The following is a 25,276-nucleotide window of genomic DNA, read 5'->3' as shown; positions in this document are numbered from 1 at the left end:
CACTCTGAGAGTGAAGTAATGGAGTAGCCTGTGAGTATGGCTGAGTATCACCTGGCAGAAGGACAAGAGAGATGTAATAAACTTCACTGACACTAAACCCACTGCTCGGTAGTGATGCATGTCAGTTATATACCATTAGCCCAAGTCAATCACAGGGTCAGACCTGAGTTCAACAGGACAGGGATGTATAATCCTCCTGCAGGAAGGAGTATTGCAGATTACAGACAAGTTAAAAGTTAGTGGGGTGAGAAGCATAATTATTTCACAACAAGAGGAGAAACATTGTTAATAATACACTATTATTGATCCGTGGAAGATAACTATTAATATAATTATTAAAAAGATGAAATAATATAGTAAATTCTTTGAAAGTAAAATTTTAATTTATGATGTTAAAATCTCATAAAATTTTTTTATGACAATATGAGGCTTTTTACTTCACAAGCATCTTCATAAGCATCTTAACAAAAATATTTTCACAAAAAACAAAATAGAGGGCAATGTGAATCTGATGATACAATTAAGTCCCCCAACCCCCCAACCATGGTACAGATAGCCTACAAGGCAGATGTGATATCCAGGTTTTTATAGCTGATGTTTGGGAAATGGAACTAAAAATTCAGGATTTGTTTGGCCACTCCACTTTCTTTCACAAAATGAGAAGGCAAGCACTAAAAAATTACCAAAGAGGTGGCAATCAAAAGTAGTAATACTTCTCCCAAGGCCAGGGTAGTCCAACATAAACATCTCGGACTGGCGTGTTCTCTTGTATTCTCATGCTTGATGTATTTCTTAGCAATTCAAATCAGCTTGAGAGGTTAAGGATAAAGGGAGTTGGGGCTGCATTTGCTAAGGTGTTTAGATTCAAAGCAAAAGAGTTCTGAATAGATACTGTAGAAAGCATTAAGTATTTACTGTTTGAGGGAAACGCATCTTTGAAATATATGTGAATAATCTGGAAAATTATAGATTTACTTGATTTTACCAATGTTAGTGTTTCGTTTTTTGGACCCCTTTTCACTGGAGCATGAGAGATTTCCTAAAATAGGTGTGTTGTTAAGTCTAGAATGACCTTACTCAAAAGAAGATGGGGTTACTTATGGGCAATAAAGAGAAGAGTAATTTATTACCTTTGATGAATTGTTGATGAGTATCTTTATTACTGGATGTTTCTATCACAATTCAGAAGTCAGCTGAATCTTTTCACTTTTAAGCACACAGGTGTATCAGAACGCAATAGTTGGAGAGGCAATGTTTGAGTCTCAGTTTTGCTAATAAATAGATTTGTGTTTTGGCTATTTTTCTGTGGTCCTTGGTTTTCTCAGTTATAAAATAAAGGAAGAGAGTTATCTGATCTCCCCAATATCACTTCTAGTAAAATGTGATAGTTATGCCTCCTCCCAAATATATGTGCAAGATGAGTCACCTATTATAATTTGATGATTATAAAATCTTTGACAAAGTTCTTGGAAAAAGATGGCTGGGTTCTTCCGATTTAAAAGAAATGAGCAACAGTATGTACAACAAACATGTTTTCCTTTTTATTCAAACCTTTCTTTACTCAATTTTTCTTAATTCTTCTTTTCTACACATCCATTTTTTGTACATTTTACCAGACTAATTGTTACATCTTTTCCTGTAATTCTTTACCTTTTAATTTTTATTTTTGGTTGTGGTGGTTTAAGGTCACCACATATGGGTTTATAGATTTTATGTTATACAAATTTAGGGGACACCAGTCATATTTTGGTGGAATAATTTTTATGAATGCTAATGACAGTTGTGGGAATGGTCAAAATTTACTTTATTATTTTAATATTGTGTATTTCTTGCACAGAATTCTCATTTTTTGAGTATTATATCAGGGAACTTTGTATGACAAACGTATTGGTCTTACTAAATGTAATGTTAGTGTAATACATTTTTGTCTGCCATTATTACTTTCTTACTCAATTGTAACATACTTAAACTATACTTTTATACATGACTTGATTGAACCTTCTGCCATCCATTTTTTTCTTTGAATTATTTAGTGTTGATAAGGCAGATGATGAAGATGATGAGGATTTAACAGTGAACAAAACCTGGGTCTTGGCCCCAAAAATTCATGAAGGAGATATCACACAAATTCTGAATTCATTGCTTCAAGGCTATGACAATAAACTTCGTCCAGATATAGGAGGTAAGTTTGAGTTACCATTCTGGGATTTTGGTGACCATTAAACATATCATTACTGGTACTATTTTAATCATTATTTCTTATTCCTTGAGTGTCTGATGTATGTCAGAGAATCTGCTGAATTTGAAGATTATTGGTTGGAATGGTCACTAATGTTTTGAAGAGTTCACAGTCTGAAATAAGAAAAAAGAAAAAAATTAATGTAATTATTTTCCAACTGCTACAACAATATCTGACAGAGTTTTGATAAAACTGCCTAAGACTGAGAAATATTTCATAAAAGAGCTAATATTTGAAAGATAAGATACAGAATAATGACCATTTTTATAAATAATGAATATTTTACATTCTCATTTCCAAAATTATACTTTTTCATGCCATATTGCACTGGGTAAGACTAGAGTATAATGTTGAATAATCTCAAATTGTTCCTGATATCTGGAAAAGTAATCCCTATTTCACTAGTAGGTATGATGTTTGCTTAAACGTCTTTTTTAAGGACACTTTTTTTCGTTATCTTCTCTTCTTATTTTGCTAGGGTTCTTTCTTTCCCTACACATCTACAAGTATGTGTGATGTGAAAACACAGTCTTCAAAACAGGTTTCTTTCTGGGTAGAGAAAAATATCAGAAAGCTAGACAGAAGTGTGTTTAAGAAACTGAGCAGTGATAGGGAAAAGAAATAAAAGGGAGAATCTTGTGCTCAACCCTGGCATCATATATTAGTAGTATTTGCTATGTATCTATATGGGCAGTGAATTTCTTGCATTTAATTAATATTTGTTTTATTTTAGTATTTTGGAAGCTTCATGTTTTTGTTCTAGTTTTACCTTCGTACTTTTATCTTAATAGCCTTAGTCTTTCATTTATTAGCCCTTTACTCGAGATTCTCAGTTGTTATTGATATTATTTAACTCCCACATACTGTCCATACAACAATTAATGATATTTTTCTATTTTCTTTTTTTCCTTCTCCTTTGCTTTATTATTTTTAATTATATATTTTCTGCTTTGTCACAACATGTAATATTTGTAAATTTGTTTAACACCATTTTCCCAATCTTTGCTTTAGTCTTTAGGCTCTTTCAATATATGCTGGAGGCTACAATCTTTAGGAAACTAACACAAGAACACAAAACCAAATACCACCCATTCTCACTTATAAGTGGGAGCTAAATGATGAGAATTCATGAACACTAAGAAAGGAATAACAGACACTGGGTGGGGGGTGGGAAGGAGGAGAGAAGCAAAAAAGATAACTATTGGGTAATGGGCTTCATACCTGGGTGAGAAAATAATCTTTACAAGAAAACCCCTTTGAAATGAGTTCACTTATGTAACAAACCTTCACTTGTAACCCCGAAACTAAAATAAAAGTTAAATAATAATAAAAAAAATTCTCATCATTGGTATATTTTGCTAAAGTTATTTTAGTCATCTCTTAATTGAGTAGATTTTTCAGAAAGTTGTTGCATGTAAAATTATTTTTCTATTGATTTGAAACTTGAAGGACATAGTGGCTACATAGAAAATCCTCAATTTATGTTTTCTTTCACTGACTTTTCACTCTAATAGCCTAATTGCACTGGTAACTTGCTTTGTGTGTTATTTTTGAAAAGTCTAATGCCAGTCTATTAGTCAGTCCTTGTAATTTACTTAGTCTTTTTTTTTCCTCCTGAAAGCCTTTAGGATTTTTTAAGAAAGGTTTCAACTGAAGTATTTTCTTAGTATATGTTTCAGAGCTGTTCAGTTTGGGTAACCGTTTTTCTAGACATTGATACATTTTTTAAAAATGTAATTTAAGGTTTTCTTTTCAACCTTGGGAAAATGTATTTACTTCTGTATTTATTTATTTAGGAACATAAAGTTGAATATTTGTTCTGTTACATTGTTTTGGTTTTCTTCTTCATGAATTCCCACTATAGGTATGTTAGTCACACTTTCCCTGCCTTGTATTTGCACAATATTCTCTCTGACTTTCTGACTTCTCTTCATCTCATTTGTATTCTCTTCATTATTTTCCTGCCTATTATTAAACTGTTTTTAGTTGATTCATTGGTGACCATCATAATTTTGTCTTTTTCTTCTATTTTTTAAAGTTCAACCAATTTTTTATTTATTTCTTACTTTTTGTGTATTTGTGTGTGCATGAGAAATGTATTTATCTTGCTTAGTTTCTGAATTATTTTATTCAAGGTGATGTTTTTCTTATTCCTAAATTTTTGTTTGAATATACTTAACTGGGGAGTATTTTCTTACAGTTTCTTCTGCTTACTATTTTGTGTGGGAATTTTCCACAATTGATTTGTATTGGATCTTCATATATTAATTCTGCAATAATTATTTTGTCCTTTTAATTTTGTGGTTTTTGAGTGTTCTACACGATCTTAGCTTATTGATGTATTTTAATGTCATGATAGCAAAGTTCAGATACTTTGGATTTGATTGTGGTGTTGGGGTGTATTTATTTTGTGGTCGGGGAGAAATTCTGTTACTTCCAATTCATTGATTCTTCTTTTCCTTGTAGAAGCATGAGGAACTCCCCTTGACTTTTCCTTGTCACTATACGATTTCCTAAGCTCACTTCTGTTTTTGTTTTTGACATTTTTCTTGGCCCAGAAACAACCTATTTTGAACATCACTCTTTGACATCACACATACTTGTAGATCCTTTTCCTCTTAGTTCTTGTGCTGGTCTCCAAATACATGTTTAAATACTTTCATATTAATGGTACACTTACTTTCTTCAGTGGACTTTGGGATCTACCTTAGGCCCATCACTGACTCCCTTCTGTCTTCTACAGAGCCTATTTCAGGCTGCTTTGCCCACCATAAACTGTTGCCTTAGAGTAGAGATGAGACAATGTTTGAATGATTTCTTTCCAGCTTTGGTATTTGGGGTTTTATTTGTTTGCTTGTTTGACATTTACAGTCATTTTGAAGTGTGGGCATTTTTTGTCTTTAAGTTATACTGAGAACTTAATTTTTGTTTACTTCTACTTTTCTCTTTTTTATATACATTTTTGAAGGAAATATTGGGAGATGAAGACACAGGGAATTCATGTAAATTTTCTCATGTACTGCTTTAGACTTTTACGATTTATTTCTTTGTAATTTCTTCTTTGTCACATGCAGTAGTTAGTGAATATTGTTTAATTTCAAAAATTAGCCTGTGTTCTAGGTATAATTTTGTTATTGGTATCTACATTAATTTAATCTGGGTCTGAAAACATAAACTTAAGTCAGATTTATAATTCTTGTTGCTCAAATGTATAGATGTATAATTCTATACATCTACTGAGAGAGGTGTGTTAAAAATCTCTGACTACAATGATTGACTTAGCCTTTAAAAATTTTTAGTCCAGTAAGATTTTGCTTTATACAGATTGAAACTGTTTTAGGTACACACAAATTTTGGATTGTTTTGTCTCCTTTTCTTAAAAAAAGTTTTACTTTTATTTTTATGGATACATAGTGGATGTATATATTTATGGGGTACATGAGGCATTTTTATATACACATAGAATGTGTAATAATCACATCAGGATAAATGGGGTAGTCACCTCAAGTATTTATCATTTCTTTTTGGTACGAACATTCCAGTTATACTCTTTTGGTTATTTTTAAATGTATGATATATTATTATTGACTGTAATCACCCTGCTATGCTATCAAATAATAGATATTACTTATTCTATCTGACTGTATTTTCATACACATTAACCATCCCCACTCCCCTACCTCACTACCCTCTGGTAACCATCATTCTATTCTAACTCTATGAGTTCAATTGTTTTGATTTTCAACCCCTACAAATGAGTGAGAACATGTGACTTTTGTTTTTCTGTGCCTGGCTTATTTCACTTAACATAATGTCATCAGTTCTATCCATGTTGTTGCAAATGACAGACTCTTATACTTTTTTTTGTGGATGAATAGTACTCAATTGTATACATATACCAAATTTTCTTTGCGGTGGTTACACCTTCTGTTGAATAGCAGTTTTATCATTAGGAAAGAATCATTCTGGTCCGTAGAATACATTTTGCTATAACATTTAATTCGATTGATATTATATATCTATATGTGTTTTCTTTGAGTTTTGATTTGACTTTTTTTTTTTTTTTTTAAGATGGAATTTCGCTGTTGTTGCCCAGGCTGGAGTACAATGGTGCAATCTTGGCTCACTGCAAACTCCTCCTTCTGGGTTCAAGCAATTCTCCTGTCTCAGCCTCCTGAGTAGCTGGGATTATAGGCATGCGCCACCATGTCCGGCTAGTTTTGTATTTTTAGTAGAGACGGAGTTTCTCCATGTTGGTCAGGCTGGTCTCGAACTCCTGACCTCAGGTGACCCACCCACCTCGGCCTTCTAAAGGGCTGGGATTACAGGTGTGAGCCACCGCTCCAGGCCAATTGGATTTTTTAATATCTTTTTTTCATACTTTAGTTTTCAGTATTTTTGTGTCCTTCATCAAGTAATTTCTTTTAGGAAATATGTATATTGTTCCTGTTTCCTAATTATCAAGTCTGACAATTATTTTCTTTTAAATTGAGTGGTTAATGCAGATATGTTTAAGGTAATTATTGAATATTTTGTGTTAAATCTACTACCTTTCTATTGTTTTCTGTTTTGTTAAGCTATTTAATTTGTTCTCTATTGCTTATATTTTTCTCTATTCTTTCCTTTTTTGAATTCATTAAATATTTGCAGTTTTATTTTATCCTTCTATCATTGCATTGTACACATATTCATTTATAAATTTTAGTCAGTAAAATATGCACTTTATTAGGTTTAATCATAAATCAGTAACTTTATCATAATTCAAAGAAATTTCAAACCTTTTTCCATAAACTACAGTGTCATTTTGCTATTATGTCCATATATTTTATTCTATATTTATCTGAAATACCAAAAGACATGATTATTATTGTTTTAAGGTGTTTAAAAGCAATTAACTTATACCAATAAATTATCATTTCTGGTGTTAATTCCTTTCTTAAATACCCTATTTCCATTTAGAAATATATCCTCTGCAGTATTTCTTTTGGTGCAAGTGTCTCGAAATGGAGTATTTCAGTTTTATATGAAAATTATTTTGTGTTGCCTTCATTTTGAATATTTCCAATCGATATGGAAACCCTGTTATTTCCTTTCCAAACTTCATAAATATCACTCAATTTTCTCCTGACTTTTACTATTTCTGTTGAAAAGTCACATTTCAACATTAATCTTGCTATTTTGAAGATAAAATGTATTTTATCTCTGGACAATTTTAACATTTTCTTAGTCTTTGATTTTCTACCATTTTATTTTAGTGTCCCTAGATTTGTTTTGTTTTCATATTTATACTGAGGAGTTTACAGAGCTTCTTGAATCTGTGGGTTGAAACATAGCTGCTTTTGAAATTCTTGGCCTGTATTTCATCAGACATTTTTCTTCTGTCTCAATTTCTCTGCAACTCCACTTGCGGGTATGTTTGACCTCTGCTATGTCATTACATCTCATACGCTCTTCTGTAATTTTCTCTCTATTTGTGTTTCAATCTGCTCTTTATTACCGACCTAATTTCCCTTTCAACGTTTCTCACTTGTAGTATTTACATCCGATTTTTAAATCAATTTCAGGTATACTATAATATTTGCAATCTTTTCTTCTATTTTCTTATATTTATTAACAGAAGTTATTTTAAAATCTTTGATCATTACCATGTCTTGATAACTTGAATAACTTTTTAAAATTTTCTTTTCCATTGTATCTCTCTGTTTAAGGTTATGTGGTTGTATTTCACAGAATGTGTCTTAATTTTGTGTTGAATGCGAGTAGGGTATGTGAAAAATAATGGAGATTCTACATGATATTATTTTATTCCAGAGAGGACTTAATTTTGTTTCGATAGTCAGGTTGAGTAATGAAAATCACTGTCATTTGGTCAGAACTAGCGTAATTTCCTTGGTAAAACTTTTATTTTGCCTAAGACACAACCATTTGAGATGTCTGGACTAACAGTCTGAAATTTGTACCAGGATCCTCTCTCCTTGGTTAGCCAGACATCCCTAAAATAGCTCAACTCTCTTCCTGTTGTTTTAGATGCTTAGGAGCTGCTTATATTTGATTTGTCAACATCACATATGTACAATTTAGGAAACAGCAAATGCCTTGAGGGGAAATCCCATGTAGAATGTCCGATTAAATTCCGTGTGTGTGTGTGTGTGTGTTTGTGTGTGTGTGTGTGTATTCCAGGGAAGTCCTAGCTGTCCTGATAGCCCTTAATTCGAAGTTTTGTCTCTCCAGCCAAATAAAAGATCTAAAAGCTCCAAGCTGCTCCGTTCTATTCAGTCACTACTGCTGTACTGTCAAACAGCAAATATACCAAGGGGAAAAAAGTGGTCAAAGAGTAATGTAGAACTCACGTCATTTTCATTATTTTCAGGGAATTGTTACATCAAATTCTGGCTATCTGACTTGCTCTGCTTTCTTCACCATTTGTGTGTGTTTATTTAAAAAAAAATTATAGTTTTCTTTATTGGGTTGGATATTTTGGTATCAATTAAACCACAAAGGAAGCATCAGAGTCTGTATTTCTGTTTTACTCCTTATACTTTACTATTATTATTTTGTGTCTGTTTTCTCTATATATAGAGAACTATATATAGTTCCCTAAAACTATAAATCACTGTATTCTTAATTGCTAAATCAATGCTTAAAATATAAACTAAGTTCTCTTAATATTTACCAAGTATTTGTAGAATAGAATCCATTGTATATAGTCTTCTTTAGTCCATGTGTAGGTGTTTTGATAGTTGCCCTACTCCATGAGTTTTGCATTTTAAGTACATTTATTTCAGATCAAGCTATGAATGCTCAAATTTTATATATAATTGTGATAGCATCACTGTGTTTAATACATTAGGTTAAATATGCCCTGGATACCTTGATAAAAAATGCATAGTAGTATTTTTTTCTGTGCATCTGACTACATCATAGGTGACTTAATTGTTGAAGTAATTTTTGTATGTATCGCTTTCTGTCCAAAATATGTTTTAGTACCCTTTGTATTTGGTGATGCTATGAAAACTTATAAAACCAACTTATTGAGGTCTTCTGAACTTAATGGAGAATTAACATAGAAAGGTTTTGTTCATCCAGTTAAGCTTCCATTGCTTTATGATAAATATTATTTTCCTATGTTTTTATTTTTTTGAGGCATGGTCTCATGCTGTCATCCAGGCTGGAGTGCAGTGGTGTGATCACAGCTCACTGCAGCTTCAACCTCCTGGGGCTTAGCTGATCCCTCCACCTCAGCCTGCTGAGTAATTGGTACTACAAGCGTGCCACACCCCGCACAGCTAATTGCTGTATTTTTTGTAGAGACGGGATTTCACCATGTTGCCCAGGCTGATCTCAAACTCCTGAGCTCAAGCGATCTGCCTGCCCCAGCCTCCCAAAGTGCTGGGATTACTGGCATAAGCCACCATGCCTAGCCTATTTTCCTACTTCTTAACAACTTTACAAGTAGATTCCATGACTTTTCAAACAGTTTCAGTTATTTAAATAGTTCAACCTAATATAAAAATTTAATATCCAGATTAAAAGACATCCTCTCTTGAGACACAGGTAAGACAAGCACCACTAGGGTGACACTGTGGGGGTCGGAGGATGGTAAGAAAGGGAGTAGTGTGGCTTGTTGTTTTATTCCATCTCTTTATCTCTTCTATGTTTCTAGCGATGGGGACATGGGGGAGATATAAAGAAGATTGGTCTACGTTTTAACTGGGCATAGTTGCAACCTTAGTCTTGTTACTTGTTACTTCTTTTTGGGGTAACATCAACTGGCCTTAGGTGTAGGTTAAAGGTTTGACGTATAAATAATGACTTTTATGGTTAGGAGGTATAAATAATTTTTTGTTGTTTTTCATAGGCATTTTATATGGCTCAATTCCCTGGCTTGGGAAATCTGATGCTCTTCTGTATCTTCCACCCGCCTTAACTCCTTTCGTCAGCAATCTAGTCTGAAGATATGTGCTGCTAATGCACAACTCTCTTGAGGTCAAAAAACCTGTGAGACGCTGCTAACCAAGTTATTTTCTTTTGGCATGCTTTATACCCACAAGAAAATAAAATATCCTAAAAGTGCTAAAGAGTAGGTGTGCAGCTCTTCCTCTGCTTTTTCTTCTTTAAGTCCTATCACTTCTATTTTTCCTTTTCCCTGATCAGGTATGGGAGCAAGAGCAGGTTGCCAAGTCTGCTGCCTAAACATATATTTAAGTAGAGAATGAGAAACCAGCCTTCAATTTTCCTGAGAAGACATTCTTGGGAATACACACACACACACACACACACACACACACACAAACACACACACACACGCCATTTAAATATAGATATATGGGGTGTGTGTGTGTGTGTGTGTATTTATAGTGGGATATACACTATAACATGCCTGTATTGTAAGGTGCGAAAAGTAATTTATAATGAAATATTTGGCATTCTATATGCGAATGCTCAGGTTTAACTACACTGAAAGAAATTATGAAGCTTCCAGATGCTTGCATTTATACACAGAATGATTGCATATTGGAAAGCCTGCATAAGTCAAGAGATATAAATGTGTCTTATCAGTGTCTCCAGTACTATGAGCAACACTGTAATTGGTGATATGGCTATCTAAAATGGTGTACAACATTTTGTAAAATTCAGAACAAAATAAATACCATCTTCCTGTGTTTTATTTTTCAGGAATTCCTGGCAAACACAGAAATACTTTGTGTTTATGTGTAAAAAAACTTATCTTCTAGGTTCAGACTATAAGGCATACTGTTTTACCTATATGAATGCTAGACAGGATATTCAAAATCTTGTTAAATGTGGGACAATTTTTCATTACATATGACTGTTTCATGAAGTTCAAGCACTCCATCCACTAAACACTACTACTAACAGTCCCAATTTTTGTGACAAACACAAACAGCTGCCCAGAAATTTTCAAAATAATTTACAGGCGACATGGTGTTCTCATTGAGAACCACTGGTGAACATTGTTCATTAAAACTTACTGAAATGATAGAAATGTTGTTCTGTATTGACCATTTTTGGAAACACTGGCCACAAATGGCTGTTCTGTACTTGAAATGTGATTAGTGTGGTTAAGATATATTTTTATTTCATTTAAATGCAATTAATTTCTATTTAAATTTAAACAGCCATATGTTTCTACTGGCTACAGTATTAGACAGCTCGGCCTTAAGAATCTACTTATCCCTATGTACCTTTTCATCCACATATATCTAAATGTAACCTGGGAAGGTTGATTGTCAAGTGGTGTTTGACATTTCCTTGTTAATTAAGGTCTCAGAAGAAGTATCTAAACTCGAGCTTGGCATCTATCTTTGGGTCAAAGACTTCTGCTGTATAGTCTAGGGAAACTGGAACATGTTAATCATAATTATTTCAAAGTCTATATGTGATATGGACCTGGAGTTTTCCTTCTTGGGACATGTTTATAAGCTCTACCATTTAATAACTATAGGCTTTCTGATAACTAGATCGATATTTTATTTTTCTCAATTTTATAACCTGTAACATTATTTTCATTTTTATTTACTTTTGAAAAATGTATCTCCTCCTGACTTTTTCCTGATTCATGGATTATTTTTTAAATGTTATTTAATTTCTAAATATTTAGGGATTTTTAAAGATATCTTTTTTATTAATGACTTCTATTTTAACTTTGTTGTGGTCAGAGAATATACTTATATTATTTCAACCTTATATAAGCATGACACAATAATGAAAACCAGGAAGATAATATTGATATATTACTACCAGTGAATACTCGGCCCCACTTCCCCATTGTCTCAATAACGTATTCACAGAAGGATAATTCAGTTCAGAAATAATATTACATTTTTGTTGCTTTACTAGTGAATTTCACCACATATAGAAGAAAGAACTACTATAAGTCTTACACAAATTCTTTAAAAAAATAGAGAAAGGATACTCAATTCATTTTACTAAACCAGCAAAATCCTGATAACTAAACCAGACAGGGATATTACAAGAAAAATAAATTATACACTCGTATCTCTCATGAATGTATCGGTTGAGTGAAACAGTTGGTATATTTATGAGAAGCAATTATTTGCAGGTAAAAACAGTTGACTCCCTGAATAAACTTTCAGAAAATCATCATAGAGGCTGCTCTGCCTATGGAGTAGCCATTCTTTTATTCCTTTGCTTTCTAAAAAAAAAAAAAAAAAAAAAAAAAAAAAAAAAAAAAAAAAAAAAAAAAAAGCTTGCTTTCACAATAAAAGAAAATATTCATAGAAATTTGAGTAGGTTGATAAAAATAAACCTGTATATGGGCAAGGACCAGAAGACAGTCCAAAAGCAATGGGTTGTGTAAAAGTATTCACACTAGGTGGTTGCTTGCTTTCTTGGAATTGTACCTATATCATTTACAAACAATAATATACTTGGTGGAATGAAATATTTAAATTTGAAGTAAAATTTATATAACGTAAAATGAAGAAAAAAATTATGTGTGATAACTGCAATATCTGAATAAGTGGGACTATTTCTCTTTTTTAAGGCCTATTCTGTGACAATAAGAAAAGTCTATAAAACTCTCCAGGATTAGAGTTTTTAATTGACCTAAATTAATTTTAATATACAAAAGTGACCAAAAAGCTACATAATCTGCTAAAGATATCTTAGTGAAATTAGAATAGTGTGTCCAATAAAGCATGGTTAAAATCAATTATAAAGAAAAGATTTTTAAAATCTATTGTACTTTATATTTTCTCACTGATATACCAATTACCCACCTCTACAATTGGCTGTCCTAACTATTGCCTTTGCTACTTAGAATCTGAATGTGGAAACTTTATTGATCACACAGCTTTTTTCTTTTTAAAATTTTAAACTTTTCTTCCTATTTCTGTTTTCTGGATGTTCTTTAAATTGCCCTGAACCTCTATTCTTTCTATATACTGACTCCCACTGGGAGAATATCTACTTATATCCTGTTGAGCAACTTAGAGCAAAGTACTTAGAATAACAGCACAGAAAGAAACCTTGCAAAAATAATCCAGTGTCATCTCTACCTGCCTTCACATTTATATATACATATGTGATTTGCCATGGCAGTACATGGTTTTCTCATGCATTGTTACGCTATTGCAAAAAAGAGATCTTTGATCTCCACGTGTATTGATGAATTAAACATAGTCTGTGCTTACTTTCAAGATGTTATTTAGAGTCTGGAATGACAATTTTCTGTTAGTTTAATTTTTCTAGTTTTAAATTAAAATATAATGTCTTAGTTTTTGAACATCACTCATATCTTGCAATTGAATAAACTTTGGATTGAGAAAATCATAGTGCTAAGAAAGAGTACTTAGTCAATTTCCAAAAGCCTGTATTTTAAGTAATATTACTCATTAGTATTGTTCATAGTATGAATCAAAGCAACAATGAGTCATTATTAAGAAGCAATTACAGATTTCTGTTTTTTTTCTTAATTATATTTTAAAGCATATCACCAGCCGTGGTTTCAAAATTAATATGAAATATTTTAGTCTACTTTCTGGTTTATTCGTCTTTGTGGGTTGCTGCTGCAGATTCAAGGATCAGATCAAATAGCATCTCAAGTTTACAAAATGGTGAACAGAATAATTCAAAAAGATTCGTCATAGCTTTCACATACATATTTAACAATTGTTAACTAAGTATCTTCTCTATTAGTAGCAATATTGGACTTACTGATATGATTATTCTTTTGTCTCATTCTGGGTGCAATTGCTCTATGCTCATCATAAAACACTTCAGTGTCTCTGCTTCTATGTAACTCATGCCAAAATGCCAGAGTTATTTTTCTAATGTATATGTTTATCTTATAATTGGCTAAGAAATGTTGATGTCAGGAAACCAAGACAGTTAACTCATATCTATAACCTCTGACATTGTAAATGTAGAAAACATTTATCCTCTAAAGAAAATTGTCCCAGGAACAATTTCCCTCTCAATGTAGACAACGTTCAGCTTTGAATATGTGAAATAAAAGTAGGCACTCGGCGTTTGCTGATTTATCAGTTTAACTGAAAAAAAAAAAACTCTTATTATGTAAGAATGGTATATTGTTTATACCAGTTATAATTACTTATAAGTGGTAATAAATGTACTTACAGATGGAACTAATAAATCTATTGTCTTGTTGTTAATTGACTTTCATGAAAATCATTCTGTAAATCTAACTATAACTGGCTTAATTTTATATTTATTGGCCACAATTCTTAGCTAGTCAGAAACAAAGGAGAAACAGTTAAAGCAACTCATCTCAGAAGTCATCAGCCTATGTTAAATTGTAAAACCTTCTATAAATCATATGACCTACTTTTATTTAAGATATCTAATTGATGGCTAGCAAATGGAATTGCATTTTCAAGTATTGTGTAGGTCTAGAAACATAGTTTTGTGTACTAAAATTAAATCTGTGTTATTAAATACATATGCAATATAATAAAATTTTTGCTTGAGGAAAAACAAACTACGTAAGTGTTGTGTGTTTTATTACATGTATTTTTAATTGCAAGGGGTAAAATATTGTTCTAAAATTTGATAGACATTGTTTTACAAAATGCTTCAAGTTTTTCACTGAAGTTTGGTAGCTTGAGGGCTCTGTCAGAATGAAAAATGCCAAGACCAGGAGACTGAGACTGAATAGATATTCAGCCTGGCAGACTTGTGTGTGTATTAAAAGAATAAATACATCTTGCCTGGTCAATCACAGCATTGCGATTATGAGTGATAAGTACTCGGTCATATAGGAAAAACAGATGAAGTTTGAAAAGGATAACTAAGCATGTATGACTAAAAACATGCCACAATAACAGAAACTTTCAGTCTACAAGGTCATTTTTCTGCATTATCTCATGTGCTTTATCTCTATATAATTATCTGTGACTGATTTGCAAACTGAAAAGATTGTTTTTTATAATGGCTACATTTCTGCATTTCATAATAAAAGATGTTTTATGATTGAAATGGTAATATTTAAGTAGTTATTAAGATTTCTTTAAAACTAAGATTTATTTAAAACAATGTCTAATCATATCTTTGACCTTTCTTTTTGTTGATATTTTGCAGTGAGGCCCACGGTAATTGAAACTGATGTTTATGTAAACAGCATTGGACCAGTTGATCCTATTAATATGGTAAGTAAGAAATATTAAAAATAATAACTGCCACAGAGATCTCTCAAGTGTATACCTCCAAAATAGAATTCGCATGTGAGTAATTTTTTATAGTTAATTCTGAATGAATTCAGATCAACATGTACAATTACTTTGTGCCAGGTATTGGCAACTGGAGCTAAACTATACCTGTATCTAAGAATCTGTATCTTGTTATTCCAATGTGCTGTGTTTGGTAGAACTATGCAACGGCATAACAAATTATCATCTGATCCACCAAGAAGAGGTCTCTGAAGAAATCTGGAAAGAAAAAAAATCAGGAAGCCTGAGGGGAAAGTAGTCAATCAGAGAAAAAAAAAAGACTTACTGGCAGAGAAAGCAGCATGCACAAAGTCACAGAGGAATGGAACAGCCTGATAAGATCAGGGGGACTTCCAGCAATTTGATGTTACTGGAATATAAAGTGTAAAGTAAGGAATTGAGGCAAAAGGGATATTTAAGGGTCTTATCAAGGACAGTCTTGTAAGCCATCATAATAGGAAGCTTGTAAATTGTATTATGTATAAATTGTATCCCTTGGGAGAAGATAAATGACAGGAAACATTTTACCAGGGGAGTGTCAAATGCAGATGTACATTTTTAAATACATCTCTCTTATAGCAGTATAGAAGATGGAGGTAAGAGTCCAAGTTAGGGTTACAGAGACCCATTACAGGTTATTGTGTTAGTCTGGACAATAGATCTTCAAGGGCTTACCTACTGCAGTTGCAATCAAGCTGGAGATGAAAATAATACATTTTTTTCAAAATAGGTAATTTTTTGAGAATTTGGTGACTTATTAATTATTTGTAACCTGACTCCAAGGTATTGAAGTGAAGAGACTTTGAAGATGGTAGAGTCATTATCAGATGTAGGAATACAATGCAGGCCTATGTACCCCAAATGCTCATGGTGCATTCAGGAGGAACTGTCCAGCAGCATTTTGCCTTATAGATTTGCTATCAGGGAAGATGTTAGGACAAAATATAGATGTAGATGAGAAAGAGAAAGGAGACAAGCAGTATATAATAAAGCTCAAGACATTAAGAATGTGTGAGATGATCTAAGAGAAGATTCAGATTAAGAAGATCACAGATCTGAGGACCAGATGGTGTAATGAGATGAATGTATGTAAAATATAGTTGCAAGAAAGAAAAGCACAGAAAGGGGACATATTCAGAAAAGTCAGAAGGGTAGGAGCAAAACCGAGAGAAGATGATATTATAAAATCTGAGAAAGTAAAGAGGATAAAGAAGGAGGGAATGATAACGAGTTACAAATGCACATGAGAATACAATAAAATGGATTAGATAGTGATAACTGGCATTGACAAGTAGGTGGTGTTGATTTTCTTTGTTAGGAGAAATTCAGTTGGAATGGTGAAGGCAGGAAAGGGATAACAGCTGGATTGCATATCCCTCCTTCATCTTCAAAATTGATCTTATGTCCAAACTTTTTGCCATGGATCCCTGAGAATAAATATGGTTCCTGCAGGGATAGTGATGTAGTCATGTGCTGGTTTCTGGGTGCTAGGGAGTGAGTGGGAATGTAGATTTAATTTTAAAAACTACTATTTTGAGAAACATGGCTTAGAAGAAGATGAGATAAGAGTATGGGAGTAGAGAAGGTAGAGGAGAGAAGAAGAGAAATAAGGGAGGGAAAGATAATTTGAGAAAATTTCGACAGGACCATTTAGAATAAAAACTGAGAAACTGTGATATTCATTTTTTATGTTTTATACATAGAATAAATAGTGTTTTATTACTAATGAAGAGCAAAATTAACAATGCCAATATGAGCAACCAGCATTATTTAAAAAAAGACTTTGTAATGTTCAGTTTCAAATGCTAGTAATCCCATTTCTGTGAGTTCAAACTACTGGATCCCATGGGATGCATTCAATAACGTCTTCTACTCCTCTCCTTCGCTTTTGCCTTTGGTATTTGTTCACTAGGGTTGCCACAATGAAGTAGCACAGACTGGTGGTTTAAGCAACAACAATCTATTTCTTGCAGTTATAGAGGCCAGAAGTCCAAGATCAAAGCCTTGGCTGATTTGGTTTCTTTTTAGGTCTATGTCATTGGCTTGCAGACAGCTGCTTCCTCACTGTGTCCTTACATGGTCTTTTCTCTGTGCCTGTGCATCCCTGATATCTCTTTTTGTATCCAGCTTTTCTCTTCTTATCATAAGTCATATTGTATTAGGGCCCACCCTAAAAGCCGCATGTTGACTTTAAAGGCTCTGCCTTTAAATATAGTCACATTCTGAAGTTCTTGGGATTAAGTCTTCAACATATGAATTTAGGGGGTAACACAGTTCAGCCCATAAGACATCCAAAGATAATTCTCAAATATCTTGCTGATTTTCCTCTTCATTTTATTTATTCAATATTATAACGGTCAAATCATCCCTTTATTACAGGCTTTACCACTTTATAGCTGGTGAACCTTTATAATATGCCTAACAGTTGCCTATGTCCGCTTACTCCTTTGGTGTGACAGTCACACTCAGTTTTTCTCTTACTCGATGTAATCTTCACATGACTCTCATTAACTTTTACAGCTGTCTGCACTGATTACTGTAGTGACAGCATTCTAGCCATGCCATAAGTGACATATTTGTCACATTAGTGCAAGAAAATATGAACAGGCTGTGGATAAATTGAATTTGAGAGGATGAAGGAATGTTCCAATAGACTGACCTAGAAGTTAGTCTTAAATTAGGGGCTAAGATTCAGGGAAAAGTTGAGGCTGGGGCCAAATCTTTGTCAGGAATTTGCTAAACCTCTGTGAGATGGGGGAAAACAGCCTTAAAGTGAAGAGAGAAGAACAAAGAAATGAATAGCAGACCTTAGGGAACACATGTATTTAACGACCTGAAAGATGAAGCTGAGATAGTAAATGAAACATCAAGGTTGGCAAGAAAGTGACAAAACAATGACGTGGAAACCAAGGGAAGAGAAAGTTTCAACAAATCTTTTTAGTATTAGTTCTACTCAAACAAATTACTATACAATAAGCTGATTTTTGCAAACAGAAAACTTTTAATATACACATGTAATAGGTGCATTTTTAACAATATGCAAATATCAGATTTCATAAAGTAGTACATTGCTAAAATGTTATATTTTTTTCTTTAGTGGAATATTGTAATGTTTAGTTTCTAAGTAACCAATGCCTAGAGAAAAGGAGCCTGTTTGAGCATATGGGAATGTTGCCATTTTCATGAATTGTATATTTTTCGTTTGGGGTTTATGTTTTCAATTTGCATGAATACATTAAATAAAAATATGGTCATTAAAGTAAAGAGAAACAAGATTCAAGGATGTATTGGTATTCTAGAAACACTTTGACAAGAATGGCTATCACAGACTTTTACAATGATCTTCCTATATAAAAGATTAATGGTATTAAAGATTTAGTTTCCCCAGTGGAGCAAATTGCACACTTGCAACCTTCAACAGTGATTGTTTAAAAAACCTAATTAAATAAAATTGCTATTGAAACTAGTGTTACTAAAACAGGTGAAAATAAACAAATAAAAGAACCCCATGGAACACTTGATAATGTTTATTAAAAAGAAAAGCATTGTAATACTAGGGATGAATAAGAAACAGGTTATGTAGAAGACTATTTTAACTAAACAATACAGGGAAATTAGAATTCACTTTTCATAAAATGAGCAAAATTGCTTTGAATGTGAGTGTAATCAAGGAAGCAGATTTGAGCATATTTAAGCAAGAGGGCGCCACCCCCTTAAGTACTCATATAATTTAAGTGACCAGTAAGAAACAAAATTAATATATTAGTTTTTTTTTAAGTTAGCCAAAATTTGTTTTGCTGCAAAATGGGTGTTTCTTTTTAAACTTGGATACATAAAATAGCATTTCCATAGATTTCTGAATAATGCCTAAAACGACATTATTCTACAATGGAATATGCTTTTCTTTTTACAGTCAAAATGAGTAACAGATGCACTAATGAAGACTGGGGAAAAATAGAGTAACTTGGAAAGAAGCTGTTCAATTTTATATATGGTTTGATTATAACTATCTTCAATGTAAGCAGAACAAAAATATGCAATCAGAATTGAAGTCAAGAACATGTTACTAGAGTTTATGAGACAAAATGGTTATAACCTCGTAACTTTTCAGATTTGGGGGATATTATGTATCTTTACTCTTCTGAGTAAATATCTCACGGTGTTGGGTACCCTCTGACTAGCAAGTACAACACTCAAGGGCAATATCAATTCTTTAAAGCCAAGTCAAAACTGGTAAGAGCTCCAGGAAATTCAAGATGATATTATGGGTATCTAACAGGAGGCTACAGCATAAGATTAGTAAGTACAAAAGTAGCTACAACTAAAAATTCCAGGTATAATTTGGACATGAATTTAATTGTAGGAACTGGTATACCCTTATATAATCCAATATTAAGAGATGACTAATATAGAAACTTTGAAAGTAAGGGACAAGGAACAACTAATAAAAACTACTTAGATCCCAGTTCACATCTGCAGAACTTAATTTAAATATTTTCCAGTCGCAAAAGTGATATATCACACAGTCCTAGAATACACTTCTGAAACTGGATAGAATCTTCCTGCTGGAAATTGAAACTGGATAGAATCTTCCTGCTAGAAATTCTGATTCCTCTTAGTAACGGAGACAGGGCTGAGGAACAAGGGCACCAGTTACGAAGACGACAATTTAAAAAGGAACTGGGAAGTCACCTGGGCTATACTTCAAAATAAGTGCGTGCTGGAGAGGACTACAAGGGGGTGAGCAGTAGGCAAAGAGGATCAGGCAAACTTAGCAAATGACAGAATGCTTTCATTCTGGCCTGTGCAGAAATATGTAACAGGAATGCCCATTTTCAGAATCTTTTTTAACAGAAAACGAAAATCGAATTGCTTTCTACAAAAGGAAAAAAAAACTTTTTAAACAAAAATGTATGTGGAGCTACAGAAGTCACAAACATTATTTATTATAGAATGTAAATGAGGGATTTTTCTCAATAATATTGTTTTTCCTTTATTTAAGTGAAATGGCCAAGTGTCCAACCTTAATGTAGATAGGCTATGACTACTAACCTATAAAAAACTAGAAAAAATTGTAACCAATTCAAGACTGTCTACCTTGAGGTATCTATCTTGAAGTGTCAAAAAATTCAAAAAATTTTTGAATTTGTTTTCTAAAAATTCAAAATATTCACTTTCAATATTTGACCAAAATCTATGGTCAAATAGCTTTAAGAGGCAGTTCAAAATGGTGAGAACTGACTTTTAAGTAAGCCTCTTTAACTTTTCAAACTCATTTTGATAATAAACTCTCAAGACATATAACTTGTATTTAAGCATTCTAAACATATGGAGAAAACTGGTGCTCATAGAGATATTCTTTCCATATAATTTATTCCATTGCAAGAAACACATGTTTCTAGGATGGTTCATGCAATTGGTTCTAGCATTCCATAGGCTGATCTCTTTCTCATCCTCTCTTTTTCTCCCTGCCACCCTCCCTTTCTCTGTCCCTCTCTCCTTGTATGTTTCTGGGCTTCTAGTTTTAGGAGATAAAACCTTTAGCTATAGTTTCTACACATCAAAGAAACCCTTTTTATCCATTTTACTATATTAACTGGAAAGAGTCAATTCTTGCCAAGTACATTAGCTTGAAGAATTTTGAAATGGCAAATGCTTGGAAATAAGATTTTGTTTGCTATTTAGATAACTGACCTGCATATGCTAATGGTGGAGAAGAAAAAGGTATTAGTCTTCTTAGATGTGATTAATTGCAGTACTTTAGGAAACACATTTGTATTTTTAAAATCTATTATAAGTTTATTTTCTTGGTGTTTGCAGTATTTTAAAGCTTGAAACTATAGTTTTAATTTCTTTTCTTCTGCATATATTAACTTTTTGTCACTACATAAAATATATTTTTAACAGATCTTATTTTAAAATAATAAAAAATTTAGTTACTTTTGATTCAACATTTATAGAGAAAAAATTAAATATTATAAATAAATAAAAGTCATTTTCATCGCTGTTTCTTTTATCCAGTGTGTTCATTGACTCTATAAATATGAAGTGAAAGTTCCTAGTATTAGGAAATTAGATTAACCTTAGAATCTCTAAAAATTATCAAAATAATTTTATTTCTTAATTCAAATACACATTTTATATGTATATATGTTTCATTGTTTTGTCTGTCATATATTTATTTACCATTTATTATAGTGACAATTGGTTCATTGTTAAAAAAAGATATCAGAAAAGATATGTCATCCTTTCTTCAGAAGACATAAAACCTAGCAGGGAAGATGACTAAAAATGCAAATTAGACTGAAAGAGAAGGGAAAAGGCAAGAAAAATTCTGTGTGTGAAGTTATACCTGTTTTAAATTGTAAACGGTGATCCTAATGCTATTTTCTTCTAAAGATGTTCTTCATAAAAACAGTTTTTTATTGTAAAAGAAATACATACTCAACCAAGAAAATTAGAAATTTAATTTAGATAAAAGAAAAAACTTAAAATATCCTGAAATATTATATCTAGTGGTCACCATTGTTATGATCATAACTTTATGTACACAGTTTTGCCCAATGCTTTATTAACCTCACTGTTTTATAGTATTATGTTTTTCTATGTGTTATACTATGTCATTGCTTTTTTAAAAATATTTTATTACTATTAATATACCTCAAGTTTTAGGGTACATGTGCACAACGTGCAGGTTTGTTACATATGTATACATGTGCCATGTTGGTGTGCTGCACCCATTAACTTGTCATTTAGCATTAGGCATATCTCCTAATGCTATCCCTCCCCCCTCCCCCTACCCCACAACAGTCCCCAGCGTGTGATGTTCCCCTTCCTGTGTCCATGTGTTCTCATTGTAAATAATATGCAACATTTAATGGATTTTTTTAAAGTAATGATATACTATGTCATTACTTTTAAAAAATCCGTTAAATGTTGCATATTACTTAGTAATGAATTATTTTACATGTGGAATAGTTCCAATTTGCTGTAATTAAGAGTAATATTATTATTAAATATTTTAGCCACCATTATTATTTCTTCAGGCTATATATATACACACCCTAGATCTCTCAGATTTTGGTCAAATATTGAAAGTGAATATTTTGAATGCTTAGAAAACAAATTCAAAAATTTTTTGAATTTTTTGAAACTTCAAGATAGATACCTCAAGGCAAACAGTCTTGAATTGGTTACAATTTTTTTAGTTTTTTATGGGTTAGTAATCATAGAATGTTGTAGAATGTACTGCTTGGTAATTCTGGCCTCAGGGCAGGTTTGTGGGCAATGTTCTGACAGAATGAATGTCTAGTTTGCTTCAGCTTATGACTATCATAAATGTACTTAAAACTTGGTTTTTGGCCTTGCTTTAACCGGCTGCTCCAAGTCACTATTCCAAATCTCAGATGTTATAGCTGGTTCAAACATACTCTTATGATTCCTAATTTTTTACACCTTTATTTACACATTTATTTATCAGAAAAGAGTGACTTTGCTAATAATAAAAACACACATCCAACCATACATATGTAAGAAAAAGTAATTTAGCATATATATATAATATATATATATATATATATATATATATATATATATATATATATATGAACATGACCTAAGATAAATTTAGGTAGTTCATATTTTGTCATGTTAGGAGATTACATTCTAAAATTGTGTAGAGATACATATATTAGTTGAATGTTAAAAACCAAAATTTCCTTAAATGTACATATGCATACACTCACACACATATTTTCATATAGATTTTAGTATAAAGAGCTACTGTTTAGAAAAATGGTAGCCTCCATGATTCAGATTGAAGAGTCCTAGACAATTTTTCTCATCTGTAGATTTTTTAATTTATATAATTGTATGGGGTACAAGTATAATTTTGTCACATGGATAGGTTGTGCTGTGGTGAAGTCAGGCTTTTAGGGTAGCCATCATCACAATAATGTACATTTACCCGTTAAGGAATTCATTATCTTCCTCACCACTCTGCCACTCCACCCTCCTGAATCTCTATCGTCTCTCATTCCACACACTACATCCATGTGTACAGAGTTTTACGTTCCCACTTATAAATGGAAATATTTGTATTTATCTTTCTTTATCTGAGTTGTTTCACTCAACGGCCTCCAGTTCCATCCATGTTGCTGCAAAAGATATTATATAAACTCCAAAATGCACTTAAATGTCCTGGAATTCTGCAATTAGATACAATTTTCTTTATATAGCAAGGACCTTTCTTTCTTTCTTCTTTTATTTGATTTTTTTTATTTTTTGTAGATATTTACACCCTGGTAAAGAAATGGAATATAAAGCCATAGTTTTTCAAACCTTCATAACCCCAAATGATAGACAGGAAAAAGGCAATTTTGTGAAAAAGAAAAAACCAAGTTCTCAGGCCAGGGGATTCTGATACAGTAATCTCAGATGGAGTCCTGGAATTAGAATTTTGAAAATGTTGGCTGGGCACAGTGGCTCACACCTGTATTCCTAGCACTTCAGGAGGCCGAGGCGGGAGGATCACCTGAGCTCAGGAGTTCAAAACCAGCCTGGGCAATACAGTGAGCTCTTGCCTCTAATTTTTTAAAATAAAATTGTAAGTAAAATTTTAAGATAAAATGTTAAAAGTAAAAAAATTAAAAATTAACAAAAAGAATTTTGAAAGTGCTTATCAGAGAATTCTAGTCAACCAGGTTTGGAGATTACTAGTCTAGGCCATTTTCACCTATAAATTTAGTAGAGATTAGGTAGGATTAAAGGAAAGTAAACAATGGTACTCACAGACTGAAAGTATTTGTATGAGGAAGAGTCATAGAAAGAAACCATGTTCATCTTATAGGTAGGACTTTTTAAAATATATATATTAATTTCTAATATTTTATAATGTTTTCATGATCATAGAGTCTTAGAGCTGAGAAAGATAATAATTATGATCTTGCCTTTTGCCCACATTTCGCCAATAAGAGTGTATAAGTGACTCGGTAAGCACCCTACTCTAGTAAGTCTCAGAATCAGAATTATGACAAAATTTTCCCATTCCATCCAATCAGTGTTCTTTGTACTACACATTACTCTTACTGTAATGCATACTTTGGATATATTCAGTATTTGTTCTATTGATTATCTGGAAAGTATTTAAAATTATGTACGTAATTAAAAGACAATACCTTATCCCTTATTCAATGTGTTATTTTTATATCTAGCAAAGGCTTAAAATAATGTAGTAAAGGTTTGTCTTAGATTGGCAATGAATTTGAACTAACACCAGCTGCTCTTCAGTTTAATTAAAATGTGAAGCAGAGAAAACTTATTTAAATATCTTGACTTTTGACATTTTGTTATAATAAAAATTGTAACAAATTACCATAACTGAAATTGTTAAAACTGTATGATAAGCCTTGGATTTCCTGGTAGGGGTACCTAGCTTTGGGACATGTGCAATAGGATTCAAACTCCTCAGGTAAACAGAAGCAGCAAGTGCTTCCGACAGCAGTGCAAATAATGCCCCACTAGCAGGATACAATGTTGGAAAGTTTTTCGTTTTCTGCAGCTGGACTGTGGACAACAGTAAGCATTTTATAAACTGGTAATAATATAAATAATTTAAAACATGAGTCATGTGGACTATTTCTAAATATATCATTTCCAAATATAGTGTTCTCTCTTGCTCAGATAGACAGACTAATTCAGACATCAAGAAAATATTTTTAGTATAGGGCAGTCACAGATGTAGAAACACTTTTCCCATTCAGATCATACAGCAATTAATCCAACTGTTTAGCACTGAACCAATCTATAACAAATGTTGCACATGTGG

General features: G+C 32.4%; 1 protein-coding gene across 2 annotated transcripts in view; it reads left to right on the top strand.

Annotated features, from left to right (window-relative positions):
* GABRG1 (gamma-aminobutyric acid type A receptor subunit gamma1) overlaps positions 1 to 25,276 on the top strand; it is an 85,255-nt gene that overhangs the window by 23,636 nt on the left and 36,343 nt on the right. For both annotated transcript variants that reach the window (XM_019024943.4, XM_055384452.2), the window contains exons 2-3: positions 2,034 to 2,182; positions 15,323 to 15,390. In XM_019024943.4, coding sequence (XP_018880488.2) covers positions 2,034 to 2,182; positions 15,323 to 15,390 — 217 coding nt within the window. The remainder of the gene's footprint in view (positions 1 to 2,033; positions 2,183 to 15,322; positions 15,391 to 25,276) is intronic.

This window comes from Gorilla gorilla, chromosome 3, assembly GCF_029281585.2.
Source record: "Gorilla gorilla gorilla isolate KB3781 chromosome 3, NHGRI_mGorGor1-v2.1_pri, whole genome shotgun sequence".
Taxonomy (NCBI): Eukaryota; Metazoa; Chordata; class Mammalia; order Primates; family Hominidae; genus Gorilla; species Gorilla gorilla.
The sequence above is the reverse complement of the archived record's forward strand: the minus strand, read 5'-3'. Positions and strand labels throughout refer to the sequence as shown.